Source organism: Rhinoraja longicauda, chromosome 5 (assembly GCF_053455715.1).
Source record: "Rhinoraja longicauda isolate Sanriku21f chromosome 5, sRhiLon1.1, whole genome shotgun sequence".
Classification (NCBI taxonomy): domain Eukaryota; kingdom Metazoa; phylum Chordata; class Chondrichthyes; order Rajiformes; family Arhynchobatidae; genus Rhinoraja; species Rhinoraja longicauda.
Window position 1 is genome coordinate 42,704,062 of NC_135957.1, and position 22,668 is coordinate 42,726,729.

The following is a 22,668-nucleotide window of genomic DNA, read 5'->3' on the forward strand; positions in this document are numbered from 1 at the left end:
AAAATTAAAATCTTAACACTGAATATGCCACTGAATGGGGAGAGAATCCAGAAATAGAGTAGCAAAGTGTGGAGTCATGCATTTTGGTAGTAGGAATAAAGGCATAGACTATTTTCTAAATGGGGAGGGAATCCAGAAATCATAGGTGCAAAGGGACTTGGGAGTGCTGGTGCAGGATTCCCAAAAAGTTAATCTGCAAGTCAAATCAGTAGTAAAGAAAGCAGACACAACGCTAGCATTTATTTCGAGAGGTCTTGTTTACAAAAACAGGGATATAATGCTGAGGCTCTATAAGGCGCTGGTCAGGCCACATTTTTGGAATATTTTGGGCACCATTTCTGAGGAAGGATGTGCTGGCTCTGGAGAGGCTCCAGAGGAGGTTTACACGAATGATCCCAGGAATGAGTAGGTTAACACATGATGAGCGTTTGACTGCACTGGGCCTATATTCATTGGAGTTTAGAAGAATGAGGGGGGACCTCATTGAATCGTACAGAATAGTGAGGATGTTTCCACTAGTGGGAGTCTAGGACTAGAGGTCATAGCCTCAGAATTAAAGGACATTCTTTTAGGAAGGAGATGAGGAATTTCTTTAGTCAGAGGGTGGTGAATCTGTGGAATTCTTTGCCACAGAATGCTGTGGAGGCAGTCAGTGGATATATTTAAGATAGATTCTTGATTGGTACGGGGTCAGAGGTTATGGGGAGAAGGCAGGAGAATGGGAGGGAGAGATAGATCAGCCATGATTGAATGCGAATGGCAGAGTAGACTTGATGCATCGAATGTCCTAATTCTACTCCTATCACTTATAAAGCCAGCTGCCACTTTAGTTATTGTATATCGACATTCAAAACAGTGGACCTTGTGTAACATGAGAATGGGACTATGATGGTCAGTAATTTTATTATCTGCATCTTCAGGAGACATCCCCACATTGGTTTTTACTCATATGGTCAATATGGCTTCTAACTTCAGGCTAGTACATCAGAGTAGCTTGCATTTTTAATAATGCTGCATGATACTTTTAAAAAATAACATTAGCTGAATATTTTCCTTTGAATCACCAGGTTTTTTTTTTAAACAATGAAATCTAGTGCACTTTTTTGTTTATTAAAATTTTTCCTAACAAATTTAATTCAACCTCATACCATATAGTACATCGAGAACTACATCTGGATTTAGCAATGGTAGAAGTTATCAACATGCCTTTACCTTTACTACAGAGTTCCAAAAGGGGTGCATAACATACACAGACAACGGATTGGTGTCCACTGCGCTATACTGTAAAGAAATGAGAAAAAAAAATAATTTAAATCTTAACTTTTATAAATTGTTAGGCTATCCAAATGACAACATAGTAATTGCAACACTTGAGCAAAATACGACTCATTTGATGAATTTCTCTTTTTAACAATATTGGTATTTATTCACAAAATGCTGGAGTAACTCAGCAGGTCAGGCAGCATCTCAGGAGAGAAGGAATGGGCGACGTTTCGGGTCGAGACCCTTCTTCAGACTGATGTCAGGGGGGGCGGGACAAAGGAAGGATATAGGTGGAGACAGGAAGACAGTGGGAGATCTGGGAAGGGGAGGGGAAGAGAGGGGCAGAGGAACTATCTAAAGTTGGAGAAGTCAATGTTCATCATAGAGTAGGAGGGCAATATTGGTGAGGATGTTGGGAATTTCACTCCCTAATAAACAGATTTGCATAATTTATTTTAGTGAAAACGTACTACAGGTGCTCCAGTGCTATGGATCGCTGCTGTTGGCTGCTGTTGCCTGCCGTTTGCACCATTGTAACGTCAAAATATCGTATGTCGAGGTCTAATGATGCCTCGACATACAATATTTTGATGTTACAATGGTGCAAACGGCAGGCAACAGCAGCGATCCATAGCTCGTCTCCGGCCACGTGATCAGGTGTATTTAAATGCATTTGGACGTACGATATTTTCGGTTTCCGATGGGTTTATCGGAACATAACCCCATTGTAAGTTGGGGAGCACCTGTAGTTTCCTCTACATTGTCAACGAATCATTAGGTCAAGCAGCATTTGTGAAAGAGTAACAGTTCACAGCTTTCACTACCCTAATGTTAGAGACATTTTCTAATTTTATTTCAAATTTCCAGCATCCATAATTTTCACTTCAAAGTTGCTGGTGATAAATAGCTTGCAAAAGTGTAGCACGAGTGCAAGCCATCAGGGAGCTTTTAATAGTATCAGGTTGTTAAACTAAAACCATTTGAGCTTTTGAAAACAACTGATCTTTGTAATAGGCAACAAAGTACTTCAAAACAGAACATTTCATCTCCAGTACACAGTATCTGCATCTTCATCTGCATTACACATTAAATCTTGAGCATGTGCCTTCAACATTCCTTGCCTATTTTCTTTAAAAACAGGATGAAAACATTACAGTATTAATATAGTATCGTTATTATGTACTTTATGGTACACCATCTTACATTATCACTGCATCCAAAAACATGTAAAGTTTCACCTAGAATTTTAGCGTTGGGAGTTTTGTATATATTTTGGTGAATTATTTTTAAATATCCTCAAGGAGATACGAGGCAAAGAATCAATGAAACCGTACAATTTTACTGACATGGGATCATAAAAAAGATACAGAATAAAATTAAGATTCAGTGTTGCCAATGTGAAACTGCCAGACTGTTATAAACCTCTGGTGCATTAATGCCCTTTAGGGAAGAATATTGCCATTTCTCCTGCAGTCTGGTATATATGGGATTTTAAGCCCACAAATGCATCTGACTCTCTTAACTGAGGTTTGCAGAATAAACGAGTTTTGCCGGGTGCAGGAGGCAGCTATGATGCAGTTGTTGATGCAGTGGAGCAAGCTGGAGAAAGATGACGGGCTATGCATGGAACGAGGAGATTTCAAGAGCCTAACAAAAGGCAGGTATAGCTATGGCCCATGGCCACACTTCTAAGTTGATGAAAGTGAGAGGTTTCAAAAAGAAGTTAAGAGGGAGGACAGGTTCGGTCCAGCAGGAGCTGTGTTAGTTGAGGGCAACTGATTGAGCTTTCAATGGGGAATGGAGGTGCAAAGGGACTGGGCGTCCATAGTAAAGATTTGGTGATGGGACCTCGGAACTGGAAGTTATTGTAGTGGTGACCAGCGTGCAAGGTGTCTCAGTGTCGGTGACAGAAATGTCAGAATGATGGGTGAGATGCAGAGGCTGATGGGGTGAAAGTTAGGACCAAGGGAACTCTTTCCTTGTTCCATCTGGTGGGGTGGAGGGAAAGATGTGAGATGTGAGAAAAGATGTGCAGGTCACCCTAAGTTAGATTTGGTGAGCAGAGATATTGTAGGAGGGTACAGGAATTTACCAAATCAGGGAAACATGTACAAATCATAAAGCACACTAAGTCTAAGTCTAAACAAGTCTGTTACAAACAGTTGGCCTTTAACAAAGATGTGTACGAAGGAACTGCAAATACTGGTTTAGTCCAAAGATAGACACAAAGTGCAGGAGTAATTCAGCATGTTTGGAGCATCACCATGTCAGGCAGCATGTCTGGTGAAAAGGAATAGGTAACATTTCGGGTCAAAACCCTTCTTCAGACTGAAAGTCAGGGGAAAGGGAAATGAGAGATATGGAAGGTAAATAAAACAAACTAATGAAAGATATACTAAAAGCAACAATGATCAAGGAAAGGTGGAGCCCGCAATGGTCCATTGTTGGCTGCGGGGTAGGTGATAACGAGTTATACAGAGTGAAACTCAACAGGACAACAGTGAAACTAGTATGACGACCAAGGAATGAGAGGAACGGAGAGAGAGGGGATGCAAGGGTTACTTGAAGTTAGAGAAATCAATATTCATACCGCTGGGTTGTAAGCTGCCCAACCAAAATATGAAATGCTGTTTCTCCAATTTGCGTTTGGACTCACTCTGACAATGTAGGTGGCCCAGGACAGAAAGGTCAGCATGGGAATGGAAAGGGAAGTTAAAATGTTTGCCAACCAGATCGCTTATGTCATGGAGGAGAAGGATGTCATTGGAAGAAACACCCATCCAAATTACTAAGTAACTTTGATAACAACTTTTACTGAGCAGACAATAAACCATGCAATCAGCTGCAAGCAACAAAAGATACTCAAATAAATTTCATCAAATGTAAAGAGCCAATAATGGAAATTTGTATTGAATTTTCAATTCAAATGCAAAAAATCGTAGGTTAGCTGGAGCGAAAGGGGGGGAAAGAAAATCAGTGACTGGTACAAATATTGACTCCATCTTTTCACGTTATTTTGTTTAGTTTATTAGTAGTTTATTATTATTCAGGTGTGCTGAGAGATACAGTGAAAAGCTTTTTGTTGCTTGTTATTCAGTCAGCAAAAAGATTACACATGACTACAACCAAACTGCCCACAGCATACAGATACAGGATAACGGGTGAAACGTCTCACACAAGATAAAGTCCATAATTACGTGAGGTCATCTCCACTGTTTAAACAACTAAATGATGCGATCAGTATTTATAAATACAAATGTATGACTGAAGGACCCCGACCCAAAACAATGTCTATCCATGTTCTCCTAAGATGCTGCCTGACCTGCTGAGCGTCTTCATGCTTATGACCACACTATTCCACAAGGCCACATCAAAATCTTTCTGGAGCAGAGTCAACAGAGCTGCTTCTCTGGCACTTTTTTCCTCAATGCTGATGCAATATACCTCCAGCTCAGCCACTGCAGGACTAATGGAAGTTTGCTCAGCCTTGCCAGTGTGAGATCCAATATACATGTGGTAGATCTTTACCAGATGGTCCAGACTGACAATGCAATATAAACAGCCCCATCAAAGAATACGTCCATTTAAATAACGGCAATCTCAAATTCCGACAGTAAATTCTGATTGACCACCAGCATGGCAAGATCAAGCATACACTAGGCGACTGTTTCACCAAACAAGTGCTCTGTCCCCCAAGGTTTACTGGAGATTGTGGTTGCTCGCCATTCCCATTCCACCCTCTCAGTCCTGGTCCTCCTCCATTACCAGATTGCTGTCACAGGCAAACTGGAAGAACAGCACCTCATATTCAATTTGGGTAGCTTACAAACCAACAGTACAACCATTGAATTCCCCAATTTCAAGTAACACCCCCGCCCCTTCTCCTGCCCCCCATGCCAGTTTTCTCATCACTTGTCACATGCCCTTCCCACCCCATCACTCCTTTCTCATACTATTCCCATATTTCCTTCTATCCTCTTTCTCCTCCCCATCCACCCACATCCCTCTAGCATTACATTTCAGTCCTGTCTCATTTTCACCGCTAGCTTTGACATTATCTTCACCCATCACACGCTCGAATTTGTATTGCCCATCACCAACCAGGCTTTGCCATACCTACACCACTTTTCCATATATTTCCCCCCTACTCCACTTAGTCTGAAGGATTCCAACACAAAACATCATCTGTTCATCCCCTCCACAGATGCTGCCAGACCCACGAGTTTGTCCAGCACTTTGTGTTTTGCTTTATATCTGCTCCACCTAAAATTATTAATGGTCTGTTGTATTATCCAAACATTCTCTTTAAAACATGGATTGCTTACTGCATCTGTGACTCTTTACCCACTGGACTGAACAGAAATGCACACTGTCATTGTCAAATTGACAATGCATCTTGAGATTCATTCAATGCACATTTTTCAGATTTTCACCTCCCACCAAGTTGAAGAAAGGCCACAGATCACATGACCTCCATTGAATTCAGCTGATGTAATTGCCAAGTGCAGCCTTTTACTGACTGCACAAAGGATTTCAGATTGTTAGCTAGCTAAGGTCAGTCATCGTGCAGCTTCTCAAAGGCTCACATCTGCTCCTTTAACCCTTAAGAAAATGTTTAATTTTTCCCACTCCAGTCTCTGCAAGTCACTGGCATGTCAACTTTTACTGCCCATCCCCAATAGGTCTTGGCATCTCATCTCAGATCATGCGTATCAGATTGCACTTGAGAGTTTACCACATTGGTGCACCTGGTGTCCCATGCAGGCCATACTGGCAGATTTTACTGGTTTAAAACAAATTAATCGGTTGTTTTTTTAGTAAATCGTACACAGAAAGGCCAGTCCATCAATTGCGATATTCTTCGCCCAATTATTTCTGGATAAAATGCACATTTTCCCCAACATTTGCAAAGATTTCATAGTGAACTGTGCCATACAATGGCCATGTCTCCAATGATATAAATCTAGAGAATAACAATCCACTCCCAGAACAAGCATCTTTTTTCTTTTTGGGGGAAAAAATGTCAAAATAAAAGATGCACAATATAAAACCAAAATCTATATAATTATTACAAATCTCTGTTTCTTTTTTTTGGGAGGTGTGGGGAAGAAACAGTATGAAAGACAGTCTTGATGACATGCAGTCAGTGAAAAGCTTTGTTTGCTATAAACAAATTCCAGATGCATTCTTATCCTGCTGTTAGAATGAATTCATACCATTGCTCCTGAAGAACACATTATACTTGGCACAAAACGCTGGAGTAACTCAGCGGGACAAGCAGCATCTCTGGAGAGAAGGAATGGGTGACATGTTGGGTCAAGACCCTTCTTCAGACCACATTGTACTGTTCCCACACACACTATAAGATTTCTAAACCCCAACAACAACTTCCAAAAATCGCCCAGAAGCCGAGATCATAACTTTATTTTGTTTGAAGTTTAATTTATTCCCAAGAGTGACAAACTACGAGGAGTTACTTTATTCTGAGTCAAATTAATTCCTATGGGATTTAAACAGCAGCCAGATTTTAAAAGCATCTTCAAACTTATTCTGACAGTAAATGAGCAAATACACCAGAGGATGTCAGGTTTTGTTTTAATTCAAATTACCATTTCACATTCATGTACCATTATCATGGGTGCAAATTATTTTCATTGTAAACCACTGTTATTAAAAATGGTTTCCAACACTACATCAAGTCTACTGTGTGAACAATCAAGTGAATGCAATTTAAAAAATAAATGGCTAACATGAAGGGAATACATAGGGTGATGGCACAGTGCCTTTTACCCAGAGTAGGGGGATCAAGAACCAAAGGACACAGGTTTATGGTGAGAGGGGAAAGATTTAATAGGAATCCGAGGGGCAACATTTTCCATATATATGGGTAAATGGAACCAGAGGAAATAGTTGAGGCAGTGACAACGTTTAAAAGGGATTTGGACAGGTACATAGATAGGAAATGTTTAGAGGGATATGGGCCAAACACGGGCAAGTGGGACAAGTGTAGATGGGAGCATCTTGGTCAGCATGGATTGAAGTTGGGTTGAAGAGTGTTTCCATGCTCTAAGACTATCTCCATAATTATCACAAGTATGACAAGAATCGCCTGAATGCAGACGACATTTCCACTGGATTCTTTGCACAATTTGGATGGGATCAGCAGAACCAATTCAAAGACTAGCATTTAAGACTAGCATTTGAAAAGCAAGCCTGTAAGAGGGAACACCAAGAGCTGGTTCAAGATTTAATTCACCCATATCAGTCAGCTTGGTTGTCACAAAAACTTTCACAATTCAGGAAGATACATAGCAAAAACCAAATTGCTGCAGGGTCAGCGGGTCAGGCAGCATCTGTGCAGGGAATTGTATAGACAACATTTAGTGTCGGGACCATTCTTCAGACTAATCAAGTCATCTGATCATTGCAAGGGTTACTTGAAATTAGAGAAATCAATATTAATACCGCTGGGTTGTAAGCTGCCCAAGCAAAATAAGAAGTGCTGTTCCTCCAATGTGCATGTGGCCTCACTCTGACACAGTAGGCGGCCCAGGACCAAAAGGTCAGTATGGGAATGAGAAGGGGAGTTAAAATGTTTGGCCATTGAAAGTTCCAGAAGGACTTGGAGGAGCAGCACCTCATATTCCGCTTGGGCAGCTTACAACCCAGCAGTATGGCTATTGATTTCTCTCATTTCATGTAATCCTTGCATTACCTGTCCCTCCCCCACACTAGTAATCTTGCTAGTATCATTGTTCATATCTCTTCGTTATCACCCCTTCCACAGCCAACAATGGAGCATTATGGACTCCACCTTCCTTTGGTTGTCGGTGCCAGCTCTGATTTGTCCAGTACCTTTCCATACCTCTAGTTTCCCTCCCCACAACTCTCAGTCTAAAGAAGGGTTTCAACCCGAAACGTCACCCATTCCTTTTCTTCAGAAATGCTGCTTGACCTGCCGAGTTACTCCAGCATGTGTATTTTATTTAAAAGACCATTTGACATATTCCACAATGATCATAGCAATGAAAGTACACAGAAAATTAATACATCAAGTTTTTCTACCGGTTCAACACGTAATGTACCGGACTTAAATCTACAAAATAAAACTTTGTATTGCTGACAACCCAAAGCAATGAACATTTAATTGTTCAATTGTGGGTAACTAACCAACCAACACCCCATTCCCCCACCCCCGCCCTCCACCTTTTCCCTGTGCCCCATCTGGAGGCTCATCCATTTCTCCCACATTCCCGCCCCTTTTCCATTTCCCCCGCCCTTTTCCACCCACATCCTGTCCTCACGTTTCATAACTCTTCTCTCCTTATCCCACAGTCCTTTGCCCCAGAGTTATTCCAGCACTATGCTTATTTTGTAAATCAGCATCTGCAGTTTCTTGTGTCTACATTAAACTTTCTTTCACTTTCAAATACTGACTAACTAATTTCATTCTCCTGCACTATCAGTTTTGGTTTGGATGTACATCTCCAGATATATCACGCTGCCTTATTATGCAATTGCCCAAATTACTTGTTATAGACTAACCCAAAACATTAGAACTGTGTGTTTGCTGTGAATCAATACAAGGATTCAACTCCCTTGGAATTATGCACAGAAATGCTATATTTGTTCTGAACATTTAACCAACACATGATACAAAGCATAGCTTTAATACCAAACACAACAACAACACACATAAACATTTAAGGAATCCTTCAAGACTGGATAAGCTGACTGATGTACCAAATCTTCCCGAGGATATAGAAAGCCTTGCATTATACACTTTCTTGTGCTTCATTGTACTGATTTCAGCAACTACATCAAGCAGCATATCTACGTCTACCCTAAATACCAAATACGTTTGAAACAATTTCCAACTTGAATTAAATAGCATTTCAACATACCAAATCACCAAAAACAATTTTTCCAGTTCCACAAAAATTCATTTTAATTGGAAATATACAGAGACGTGCATAAGAAAGGCAGCATTTCATTACTCCTTTCAAATGGTTCATGACAAATTCAAAATTAGTCACATTTCTCTTGGTAAAGCACACATTTATGAAGGTATTGCTGCATAGAGATTTGTTATCTTTCAAATAAATGTTGCTAAATTGTAGCACCCTCAAACAAAGATCCTCTATGAGATCCTGAGTAGTACTTATTTAGCAGAACCTCCCCGATTACCAAAGTCCATGGCCATACAAGGTAGTAGCAGCATTGCAGCAGCAGTGGCACAGTTATACAGCACAGAAACAGGCCCTTCAGCCCAACACATCCAAGATGTTTACCTGAGCCAGTTACAGGTGATGGCATTTGACCTATATCCCTCTAAATCTTAAACATTCAAGTAATTATCTAAACGTCCTCTGAACATTGTAATTGTACCTGCTAATACAGCCTCCTCTGCCAGCTTGATCCAAATTACCACCACCCTGTGCGAAAACATTTGCCCCACAGTTCCCTTTCAAATTTGTCCCTTCTCGTCTTTAAACTATGCCCTTTAATTTCAGATTCACCCAACTAGGAAAAGACTGTAACCATTCATCTAATTCATGTCCCTTCTGATTTCATAGACGATGAAGTCACCCCTCAACTTCCCAAGCTAGAGGGGAAAAAAGTCCCAGCCTATCCAATCGCTCAGAAGATAGACACAAAATTCTGGAGCAACTCAGCGAGACAGGCAGGATCTCTGGAGAGAAGGAATGGGTGACATCTCGGGTCAACCCATTCCTTCTTTCCAGAAATGCTGCCTGTCCCGCTGAGTTATTCCAGTATTTTGTGTTTATCTTCGGTTTAAACTAGCATCTGCAGTACCTCCCTACACTATCCAATCTCTACTTGTAAATCAAACCCTCCAGTCCTAGTAACATCTTCATGAATCTTTTCTGCAACCTTTCCAGCTCAATGACATTCTTCCTTCAGCTGGGCAACCAGAACTGGACACAATACTCCCAGTGAGGTCCCACGAACAACTTGGTGCAAAGACATAGATAGAGTTGATGTGGAAAGGATGTTTCCCACTGGTGGGAATGATGTTTCCACTGGTGGGAATGTCTAGGACCAGAGGTCAGAGCCTCGGAATTAAAGGCCACTTTTTTTGGAAAGGAGGCGAGGAGAAATTTCTTTAGTCAGAGGGTAGTTAATCTGTGGTACTCATTGCCACAGGCCAAGTCAGTGGATATTTTTATGGCAGAGATACACAAATTCTTGACTAAAACGGGTGTTAAGGGTTATGGGGAGAAGGCAGGAAAATTAGATTAGGAGGTAGAGATCAGCCATGATTGAATGGCGGAGTGGACTCGATGGGCTGAATGGCCTACTTCTACTCCTACAACTTGTATAATTATAATGTGACGTTACAACTGTATTCAATGCCCTGGCCGATGGAGGTAAGCACGCCAAACGCTTTCTTCATCACCCCATCCACTTGCATTACCACTTTTACGAATCTATGTACCGATACCCCAAGGTCCTCCTGTTCGACAGCACCCTCCAGGACTGAGTAAATCCTGCCCTGGTTTAACTTACAAAAATGCTATATTTTGCATATGTCAGAGTTAAATTCCATCTGCCATTCCTTCGTCCACCTAGAATCAGTTATTCAACATGGAAACAGGCCCCATGGCCCAAATTGCCCACACCAACCTAGATGCCTCGACTGCACTAGTCCCACCTGCCTGCATTTGGCCCATATTCCGATAAACCTTTCCTCTCCTTGTCTGTCTGAAAGGCTGGTAGGGCAAAGTGCAATAATGTTTTTATATCCTTCCGGCAACTCTGCTTTGAATTGTCCCGCGTAATTTCTTCGGCACCCACCAAATAAACTGGTGTGAATGACTGAGTTCTGAAACACTGTCCTGCTGTCCTGAGTTGAATGCAACAATCTGATAGCATTCTTAACGCAGGATACAGTATAATCATGTTTAATTATTTAAGAGGATCTGGTAACAGGAGAATAGCGGAGAGAAGATAAACCATTTAAGCAATGAAGACTACAAGAGAGGACAGGTTACATCGAGATACTCTTCAACATGTTCACACTGAAACTGAACTCATGTTAAAGCAAGCATCATTTGCATTGCATAGCCCAGACCTCCCAACATTTGATTTTACAAATTCATAATTTTGATGTCCAAAATTCAGAATTTTACATCAAAATTCATAATATGGCACATAATGCAACTTTTCAACAAAATAAAAGTATGCAAGCCAAATGCTACTTCAGTCTGAAGAAGGGTCTTGACCCGAAACGTCACCCATTCCTTCTCTCCTGAGATGCTGCCTGACCTGCTGAGTTACTCCAGCATTTTGTGACACAATATTACCAGTTTCAAGCCTCTTTTGGTGCATTTCAAAGTAAAATCAGACATTACAAAATAATGTGAATATGTCACTGTATACTATTACAACATTTTTATTATTTTAATTAATTTAGTTATATAATTTTGCACTTAAATTTAATATTTACTCATTACAGTTCCACCACTGTATTTCTGGCACTCTTGGTTCCAGAGCTTTGCTGGTTTATCCAGCTGGCCAAGGAAGTCGGCTATGGGGATAGATGTGCTGGCCCCAGCTGGGCTGGAGTTCCAGAGACCTGGCCGCAGGTTGCAAATTCAACCCACTGATTGACCGTGGAAGTCCCGATGAGGTTGAGATTGGCTGCCTTGCCCAGCCTAGGTGCCACATTTTCGGGGAGACTTCTAGGGCGGGGGGATTTCTCGTGGAACCCCTAGCGACCTCCAGCGGCCGAATTGACAAATTGGCCATGGAAGTCCCGATGAGGTCGAGATCGGCTGCCTTGCCCAGCCTAGGTGCATTTTCAAGGAGACTTCCATGGCAGAGGGATTTCTCGCAGAACCCCGAGCAACCTGTAATGGCCGAATTGACAAATTGCAATTACCGACTGTTTTGCGGAAAAATGTGAGGCAAACTCGGAATGGCGGAAATGAAATAACAAAGCGAAATTATCCGCCAAATTCAGAAGGGTTGGGAGAGGTGATAGCCCTTCCAGAATTTCCCCCTTTTAGGATACACCCATGACAAAGGTGAGTGGCAGAATTTGGGGAGAGTTGATGGGAATGTAGGGAGAATAAAAAGGGATTCATGAGCGATTACTCTAAATGTTTGAGGGTAAGTATGGACTCTGGGTTGAACTGCACATTTATGTGCTGTCTCTCTCTGCAACTCCAGCAGAGAATTCCAGATTTCCCCCTCTCCAGGTGAAGATGGTTTTTCCATTTTCAGTTTGAAATGTATCCCGAGGCCATGATCCATGGTTCTGGGCATTCTTACCATTGGGAACATTCTCTCTGTATCTAATCTGTCTTGTCCTGCAACTACCAGGGGTTTCCATGAGATCCCATCTCATTCTTCATCTCCTAAGTTGTTCCATGCCAGTAATCAATCTTGACAAAACCTTTGTTACATTTGCTCCATTGAGAGATTCCTCCTCACCTGCCTTTCCTTTCCTAATTGCTTCAGTACCCGATTACAGACACTCCCCAACTTACGGAAGGGTTACGTTCGGTAAACACTTACACGTCAGATTTAATGCAAGTCGAAATCACTTTTAAACTAGGTAGAAACAAACTACTGCAGATGCTGGTTAATATAAAAAAGGTTGGAAGAACTCAGCAGGTCAGGCAGCAGCTCTGGAGAACATGGATAAGTGACGTTGAGTCGGGACCCTTCTTCAGTCTGAAGAAGGATCCCGATCCGAAACGTCACCTATCCATGTTCTCCAGAGATGCTGCCTGACCTGCTGTGTTACTCCAGCACATTGTCATTTCACTTAAAACTGCGCCGTGCCGCTGGTCTACACCAGCAAGCCCATCATCAGCTGCCACACTGTCCAGTTGACATGGCTCACATTGTAGCCCCTGGCCAACAACGCTTTCTTTGGGCCAGCGCCAACAACAGGACGCTTGCGGTCACTCTGGGGCTCCCTCCAATCTCAAAAGCCGCCGCTTCTTCCTGTGGACCACTGCTTTGTCCACCACCACTTCTCCTCCCTCAGAGTCGCTGACACGACTCATCCAAATCAGCCGGGAGTAGCTCCCCACCCCCTCCCTCGACAACCCAGTATTAAATCAGAATTGGACTAAACTGGAAGAACTATGAAGCAGACAGAAAGTCCTCCCATCGCTAAATTTGTGTTTCTTATTTTTAATAAAGCCTCAGATCACGGCAAAACCTGCCCGCCCCACCTCTCTAAATGTGCTGGATCCCGACCTCTTGGCTGCAAAGCCTCCAAATCCCTCAGCATTCACCATGCTCCACCATTCAATGCCTTTGCAAATGTGATTGTAGCCTTCAACTTCACTTTGTCTCATTCTCACAATCCAAAATCTAAACTTTATAATATACTAGACGGGTGTGCACCCGTTGGGTGCAAATCTCTCCTGCAGGCGCGGCAACCCCCGTTGGGTGCAAACCTCTCCTGCGGGCCCAGCAACCCTACCGATCCGTGGACTCGTTGGCGGGCGGGAAGTGTCCCCCGTGGGCCGTGGGCGAGCAAAGGGGGACAGGGAAGGGTAGAGGGAGCCACTCATGTCGGCCCCGAGTGTCCATCGCATCGGCCAGAGCGAGCCGTGGACCCGAAACCTGTCCTGCAGTGGTCGGCAGCAAAGGCCATCTTGTTGGACCCCGTTGGACCCTCTGCCGCCACGCTGCACTACAGGAGGAATGGGCACGCCCGGACAGGCACCGTACTCCCGGCCAGGGAGTGGGGGAGGGAGGAGCGCATGTTAAACTTTATGAAGTAAATTGTTTTTAAAAAGTAAAAGTTTATATATTGAGTCCGCGGTGGAATGGTGAGTAGGGTGGGCCTAAAATTGTGGCGCTATCGTGTACTGTTTTTTTCCAGATGAAAACTGCACATATAGGACAAACAAACAAATGGGGGAACATACATACAGGGGAAGAGAACAAACAAGATGAGAGTTTTTGTAAGATATATAGATGTAACTTGGAGTGTAACAAGTTTGGTAGACAAATAACACATCTGTCTGAAATAGAAATAAGTTCTTCAACTGTTCAGCCATTCAATGAGATCACGGCTCATCTGTGAATCCATTCAAAAACATTTAGCATCCCAACTCAAAATTAATATACGTCAATTTGAGTACAAGCCCTTTAGTCGTCCATCTCTCACCAATGTAAGCTCCCCTTATTGGTTAGCCTTAACACTGTGATTTCAGTCTAATTTTACCCTCAACATTTATTTGAAGAAGTGCAATCTTCCTTTTTAATATAAAAATTATTCTAGTTTCCACATCATTATGGTAAATCACTGACTGAAGGATGTTAGGCCTGATCTCCGTTCTAATCAGCATGGTTTAGGTTTAGATTTAGATTTATTTTCACATGTTCTGAGGTACAGTGAAAAGCTTTGTCTTGCATGGTATCCAAATAGATCAGATATGCTATGCATAAACACAATCAAGTCAAACTCAAGTTCAATAGATAAAGAGTAAGATACAGAGTGCAGAACAGAATTCTCAACAGCGCATCACTTCCATGGACAAAGGCCAATGTCCACAATGGGGTAGAGGAGAATTGGAGAGTACCACACCTTATGGAAAGACCATTTAGAAGACTGATAAGAGGGAAAGAGGTGGTTACTGAATCTGATAAGATGAGCTTTCAGGCTGCTGTACCTTCTGCCGACTGGAAGCAGGGGGAAAAATGACCAGGGTAGTACATGTCTTTGGTTATGATGTGTGCTTATCCAAAGCTGCATGAAGTGTAAAGCTCCATGAAGTGTAGATGGAGTCATTGGTGTTAAGTCTGGTCTGTGCGATGGATTGAGCAACACCGACAACTCTCTACAATTTATTGCAGTCTTGGGCAGAGTTGTTCCCAAACCAAGCTGTGATGAAACCCAACTGTATCCTTTCTATGGTGCATCGGTAGAAGTTTGCAAGTCATTGGAGGTATCACAAATTTCCTTAATCTCCTGAGGAAGTAGAGACATTCATGTGCCTTCTAGGCAAATGTCTTTGGCATTGTTATTGTCCCAGCTATTTTGACCGCTCATTCATATACATACCACCTGTTAAAAAGCTGTCCCTCAGGTTCCTACCAAATCCTTTTTCAATGACCTTTAACGTATGCCCTCTAGTTCATGATTCCACTCCCATGGGAAAAAGACAGATACAGGTATGATGAAAATCTTGTTTGCAGCAGCAGCAGCAGCAGCATCACAAACACAGATGTTCAAGGGTGTGGATTCACTCCCTTGAAGGTTACTCTTACGTTGGTCTCAGAGATTGAGATCACATGGTCGTCAAGGGCTGTGGGGCGCTTGTGTAGTTGCGTCGTTGTTCTGCCTTTCAAAGCATGGATAAAAACCATAGAGTTCATCGAGAAATCATGCATTGTTGCCCATTATTGCAAATAATTTCAATTGGTGCAGAAATCAAGTGCAAGCAAATTAAAAAAAATAATAATCAATTTTGCCAAAAAATGAAACTAAAACCTTCAACCGAACAAAGAGATAAAAAACAAAGAAACCCCCAATAACAAGTCACAGGCACATGAGAAACCGAAAGCAGACAGAAAAAAAAAAGAAGATAATTGGAGAGGAATACACCAAAGTTTGAAATAAGTAACTTAGAATTGATGGGACAAGAATAAATTGGGAAACCATATTTAATCAAAAGTACTGACGTCTATTACAAACCCACTGACACTCACAACTATCTAGATTACACTTCTTCCTACTCTGCTTCCTGCAAAGACTCTATCCCCAAGTCCCAATTCCTCCGCCTAATCTGCACCCAAGATGAGGTGTTCCATATCAGGACATCCGAGATGTCCACATTCTTTAGGGAACGGGGATTCCCCTCTTCCATCACAGATGAGGCCCTCACACACATTTCCTCGGTACCCCACAGCTCTGCCTTTGCTCCCTCTCCCCCTAGTCGTAATAGGGACAGAGTCCCCAAGACCTTACCTTTCACCCCATCAGCCGTCGCATACAACACATAATCCTCAACATTTTCACATCGTCCCATCTCCACCCCTTTCCGCCTGCTACCGGGACCGTTCCCTCCACAACTCCCTGATTAATGCATCCCTTCCCATTCAAACCACCCGCTCCCCAGGAACCTTCCTTTGTAACCACAGGAGATGCAACACGTCCCTACACCTCCTCCCTCTACTCTGTCCAGGCACTCCCGACCGTCCTTTCAGGTTAGACAGAGGTTCATTTGCACCCCCTTCGATCTCATCTACTGTATCCTTTGTTCAAGATGTGGACTTTTATACACCAGCGAGACCAAACGTAGACTGGGTGATCGTTTCACTGAACACCTTCGAACAGCCTGCCTGGACTTACCTGATCTCCCGGTTGCCAAACACTTTAATCGCCTTCCCATTTCCACACTGACCTTTCTGCCAAGGCTAATCACAAATTGGAGGACCAGCATCTCATATTTTGGTATGAATCAACGTAGTGGTATGAATATTGATTCTAACTTCCAGTAACCCCTGCAATCCCGCTCTCCATCCCTCCGCCACCCAAGTCGCACCAGGTTCTCGTTCTCACCTAGGAAACAGGTAACAATGGCCTGTTCCCTTTATCGCCGTTACCTTTTTGCATATCTTTCATTCATTTGTTCTATATCTCTCTCTATATCACTATGTGGTGGTCCCTGGTGGTGAGCCACACATGGTGCAAACCCTCGGCTCGGGGGCTGTGGTCACGGAACTTGGAATGGGGAGGAGTGGCAGTTGGTAGTGGAGTTCCAGGAGGAGTTGAACAGGTTGGGGGTTTGGGGAGCTGTATGGTGCTTGAGGAATAAAGAAAGCTTCGCTTGACACGTGTCCCACTTCATTGGCTTTGCATGACACTCGTGTCCCACTTCAACTGTCTATATCTCTCGTTTCCCTTTCCCCAGACCAGTCTGCAGAAGTATCTTGACCTAAACCGTCACCTATTCCTTCTCTCCAGAGATGCTGCCTGAGATACTCCAGTATTTTGTGTCAAGCCTCATTTCTTTGTAGGTAATAATAATAATAATAATAATAATAATACATTTATTTTATATAGCGCTTTTCAAGATACTCAAAGACGTTTTACAAAGCAAACAAGACATAAAAACAAACAAACAAAAGATTTGTCCTGACGGAGAAGCGGCGAACAAATAGCGCCAGCGTTTAAGATCACAACTGACTTACTTCCACTCTGGCCATGGCAAATTAAGACAAGGAAATACAAAATAAATGACTGTACATTTACGAGTAAATAGGTTGAAACAGAGAAAGATAGATGACACAAGATAGCATGAGATTTAGAAATGCTGTTTAATTTTACTCTACACGATTCAACAAAAAATTTGGACGAGGATGGCCATGAACTGCTGGGCTGGGTGTCATACATCCAGCACTCTTAATGTGCTGGCCAACAGCAACCGGCAATATAGATTTAAACCCTGACATGCACAATGGCTCTGGGGAAACAGCAAGAGACCCTGCTCAAGGATGAAAGGTGCTTGGCAAGTGTGACCAGAATAATGGATTGAATGGGCAACAGCAGAAGAAAGACACCAATATGGGGGAGGTTTGGCTACAGAAAATTCAGAGACCCAAAGTGATAGTTCTTATTAACAAGCAATTTACATCAGTGACCAGCAGACAGTCACTTCTTGGCAACTGATAAAATTTCAAGCATGGAAGAATACAATATAACAATCATCCACATGTAATCAACAGAGAGGGCAAATTCAATCAGCTGGCAGCTCACCAGACACGAAGCGGCTATCAGAACTAAGTGCTAAAGCTGCCACAGTTGCAACAATTACTTTACCATTTGTATCTATTTCAGAATAGCTAAAACAGTTTGCCCAAGACCATTTGTAAACCCGCAAAAGATTTATCTTAAGGCAAAATAAAAGTTCCACCTATTCTTATAGAGAAATACAATTATTTTTTGCACACAAAGTCTATAAATGCTGGAATTTGGAGCAAACAATAATCTGTTGGAAGATGTCAGCAAGTCCTGATGAAGGGACCAAACCAAAATCATTGACTATCGCTTTGGCTCTACAGGTGCTGCTCAATCCCCTGTTATTTGAGTAATTTGTTTTTAATTACTTCCACAATTATGAAGGCACTCACTACATACACCCAGTCTGCTTCAGTTACCATAGTTATATGGTCACCATATAACTGAAACTACATGTCTAATTATTCACAAAATGCTGGAGTAACTCAGCAGGTCAGGCAGCATCTCGGGAGAGAAGGAATGGGTGACGTTTCGGGTCGAGACCCTTCTTCAGACTGATGTCAGGGGGGCGGGACAAAGGAAGGATATAGGTGGAGACAGGAAGATAGAGGGAGATCTGGGAAGGAGGAGGGGAAGGGAGGGACAGAGGAACTATCTAAAGTTGGAGAAGTCGATGTTCATACCACTGGGCTGCAAACTGCCCAGGCGAAATATGAGGTGCTGTTCCTCCAATTTCCGGTGGGCCTCACTATGGCACTGGAGGAGGCCCATGACAGAAAGGTCAGACTGGGAATGGGAGGGGGAGTTGAAGTGCTCGGCCACCGGGAGATCAGTTTGGTTAATGCGGACCGAGAGCAGGTGTTCAGCGAAGCAATCGCCGAGCCTGTGCTTGGTTTCGCCGATGTAAATAAGTTGACATCTAGAGCAGCGGATGCAATAGATGAGGTTGGAGGAGGTGCAGGTGAACCTTTGCCTCACCTGGAAAGACTGTTTGGGTCCTTGGATGGAGTTGAGGGGGGAGGTAAAGGGACAGGTGTTGCATCTCGTGCGGTTGCAGGGGAAAGTGCCCGGGGTTGGGGTGGTTTGGGTAGGAAGGGATGAGTGGACCAGGGAGTTACGGAGGGAACGGTCTCTGCGGAACGCAGAGAGGGGAGGGGATGGGAAGATATGGCCAGTGGTGGGGTCCCATTGTAGGTGACGTAAATGTTGGTGGATGATATGTTGGATCCGCTGGCTGGTGGGGTGGAAGGTGAGAACGAGGGGGATTCTGTCCTTGTCTACATGTCTAATCCTGTCCTTATTAAATGGGATCCAGGATTTTGGAGTGTGAATTATGCAACCTATATATTTTGCCACTCAAAACAAATCAACATTTAAAATTATTTCATTTGTAAACGTTTTACTGTCATGGCACATTCTTCTTTCCAAAACACAAACACCACACTTGCTGTTGACACCAGAAATAATTCAGTCAGGTCCCAATAAGCAACTAAGCTATATTTTAAAATAACCAAGTACAAACATAATTATTGACACCAGTGCAGACATCAGTCTAAATAAGGATCTCGACCCAAAACATCACCCATTCCTTCTCTCCAGAGATGCTGCCTATCCCGGCTGAGTTACTCCAGCTTTTTGTGTTTATCTTCAGACATAATTATTATTCAGAATTACACCATTGAATCATCTATATCTATAAACCTTTATTAGAAGCACTAGTGTGAGACAACTGATCTTTTGCTGGGACACGAGGTTTTTTTAAAATTCATTCGCAGGACGAACACCACAGGATGGCCATCATTTATTGTCCATGTGTCTGACTCATTGACAGACAAGGAAGGCAGTTAGGAGTTAATCACATTTGAAATCTCACACAGGCCTAACCAGCATATTTCCTTTCCAGACATAACTGAATTAGTTAAGCTTTTACAGTAACCTAGTTTGATGGCCACTACTACTAACACAAAATATTTGTTTCATACATGAATTCAAGTACATAAATTTAAGTTCCTCAGCTGCCAAGATGGAATTTGAGTCCTGTCACTGGATAAACAGTGCAGATAAACATTACAAATGATTCACTACTGAATATCCAACTTTACGCAAATTCACCCCGTACCTTAAGCTTTTTCTCAAGTTAGTTATAACGAATAACAAAATATCGCATGTAAACCATTAAACAAGTCCACCAGTTCATTTCAACAGCCCATTGTATTCCCAGCTATAATTATTCCATGCATTTTTATACTTTTTTCAGGATTTGAGTATTACTGGGACAGCCATGATTATCCATCCCCAATTGCCCCCCAAAAAGTGAAAATAGATCTGGTGATTAAAAATGGCAAATTATCACATTATAAAACTTGTTACAAGTCTATCGTGAATAAAAACACATGCTGGGATATAGAATTCAAAAACAAAGTTGTGTTAAAACTGTAAACAAAAATCTGGCTTAGACCACAATAAAGAGTTCTGCTGTTCTAGTTTCCTTGTTTTTAACATGATATATTGTAACATTGAAACTATGCAAAGATTACAAAAAAATCAGGTCTGACAAAATACAACCATCAAGCCAGAATTTCATCTATAAAAATTATGGCAGAGTTAAAAGATTTTTAGTTACATAGTACTGAATGCAAAAAAGTTTCAATTGTACAATGGTTAAAGTTGGGACCATAAACCGTCACAAATAAATCCCATAGCGAATTTAGAAGAAACTTCCAGAGAGCAAAGACTGTGAACTTTATGAGCTGGAGGTATGAAGGTCGATTTTTATTTTAAAGGGAAAGTGGATTCGATTAGATTAGAGTTAAACGAGGGCGGAAGGAGAGGGATGTGAATCACATTTAAGAGTTGAGACAACCGAATGGCTGCAACCAGAGGTCAAAGAACAGCATTGGGAGGTGGAGAGACACGGGGTGGGTTGGAGGAGAGAAAAAAAACAGGTGGGTGTGGGAGGGAAGGTTCGGTGGAGGAGGGAGAGACCGGGAGGGATGAAACGGAGGAGAACACATGGTGGGGAGGAGGAGAACATGGTGGGGAGGGGGAGAACATGGTGGGGAGGGGGAGACTGGGGATCCTCACCCGGCGCAGCAATGGGTGGGTGGGTGGGAGGGAGTGAGTGAGCGGGGGGGGGGAGGGAGTGAGCGGGGGGGGGGGGGGGGACGGAGGCCCCCGCTGGGGTGGAGGGAGTGAGGTCAGGATGGGTGGGAGCGAGGGTGGTGGCATGGAGGCCCCCCGCCGGGGTGGGTGGTTGGGGGACACGAACGGTGGGCCCTCTCCGGGTATGTAGGTGGGGAGTGGGGGCGACGGGGGCCGCTGCCGGGGTCCCTCTCCGGGTGAGTTGGAGGGAAGCTCCCGGCCGGGGAGCGGGACACAGTCCCTCGCCGTGGCCGAGTTGGGTGTGAGTGTGTGGTGGGTCCGGGTTGGGTGTTGTGGGTGTCGCGGTTGTTGTGGGTGGGGCCCCGGTGTTGTGGGTGGGGGCCCGGGTGCTGTGGGTGGGGGCCCGGGTGCTGTGGGTGGGGCCCCGGCCCCGGTGTTGTGGGTGGGGGCCCGGCCCCGGTGTTGTGGGTGGGGGCCCGGTGTTGCGGGTGTTGTCGGTGGGGGCCCGGTGTTGTGGGTGGGGGCCCGGTGTTGCGGGTGTTGTCGGTGGGGGCCCGGTGTTGCGGGTGTTGTCGGTGGGGGCCCGGTGTTGTGGGTGGGGGCCCGGTGTTGCGGGTGTTGTCGGTGGGGGCCCGGTGTTGTGGGTGTTGGGTGTTGTGGGTGAGGGCCCGGTGTCGCGGGTCGGGGTGTATAGCCCCGCGCGCCCTCACCTTGTACTTGTCGAATCCGGCCAGCTGCTCCTCTGTGACGTACTCGTAGGCGAACATGGCGAGCGGGCCGGCCGGCCAGGCGGGTGAGTGAGTGAGTTAGTGAGCGAGCGGCGACCGGGCAGGCGGAGAGGCGTCACAGCCCCGAGTCCGCGCGCTTCACGTGCCCGCACTCATAATCCCCGCAACAACGAGCGCGCCGCGGACAGGAGCGGCCGCGGGCAGCGGGCAGCAAGGGGGGGGGGGGGGGCGGGGCTGGGTCCGCGCACAGCGCCACCCGCAGGGCAGCAGCGCCCTCAACCAACGATAATAGAGCGGTGCAAGATGGACCACTCCCTCCAAATCGCGTATGCTGAAGTGTAGTGCGCAACGGAGCCATTTTAGTAAGCAAACCCCGCCGTTCGCTGTGCCTCTCGCAGTGTAATCAGTGCTCTGGGGAACAGTATGTGTGATGATACCATTAAAATGCAGAATATATCTCGTCTATCAATTCACGTTTTTTTTTGTTATTTTTCTTTTAAAATGTTTTCCCCCTGCTTAATATCTCTGATTTTATTTTTCTTACTGTTTCTGCCCATTTCCCTCCCATCCTTCCTCCCCAGCCCCCTCTTTTGTACAGGTTCCCTTGTATTGCTCTAACACACATTCTGCACAAATTTAACATATATGCATTCACACACGTACAAGCACACACATTCATATATATATATATGCACACATACATATATATCTGTGTGTGTTTATGTGTGAAAGGCAAGTTAGAGATAAATAGATCTCAAAGTTCCTTCTCATTGATCAGAAGCAACTTTGATTTAAAGCAACGCTCTATTTTCTCTTCATCTTATTTTTCACATGATGTAC

At 43.8% G+C, this 22,668-nt stretch overlaps 1 protein-coding gene across 1 annotated transcript in view; it reads right to left on the minus strand.

The window, feature by feature from the left end:
• Window positions 1–22,028, minus strand: part of selenoi (selenoprotein I) — a 36,398-nt gene extending 14,370 nt beyond the window's left edge. Inside the window, exons 1-2 of the mRNA XM_078399351.1 lie at window positions 21,811–22,028; window positions 1,213–1,281 (exon numbers count right to left, since the gene is read on the minus strand). Coding sequence (XP_078255477.1) covers window positions 1,213–1,281; window positions 21,811–21,867 — 126 coding nt within the window. The 5' untranslated portion in view covers window positions 21,868–22,028. The remainder of the gene's footprint in view (window positions 1–1,212; window positions 1,282–21,810) is intronic.
• Window positions 22,029–22,668: the final 640 nt, after the last annotated feature.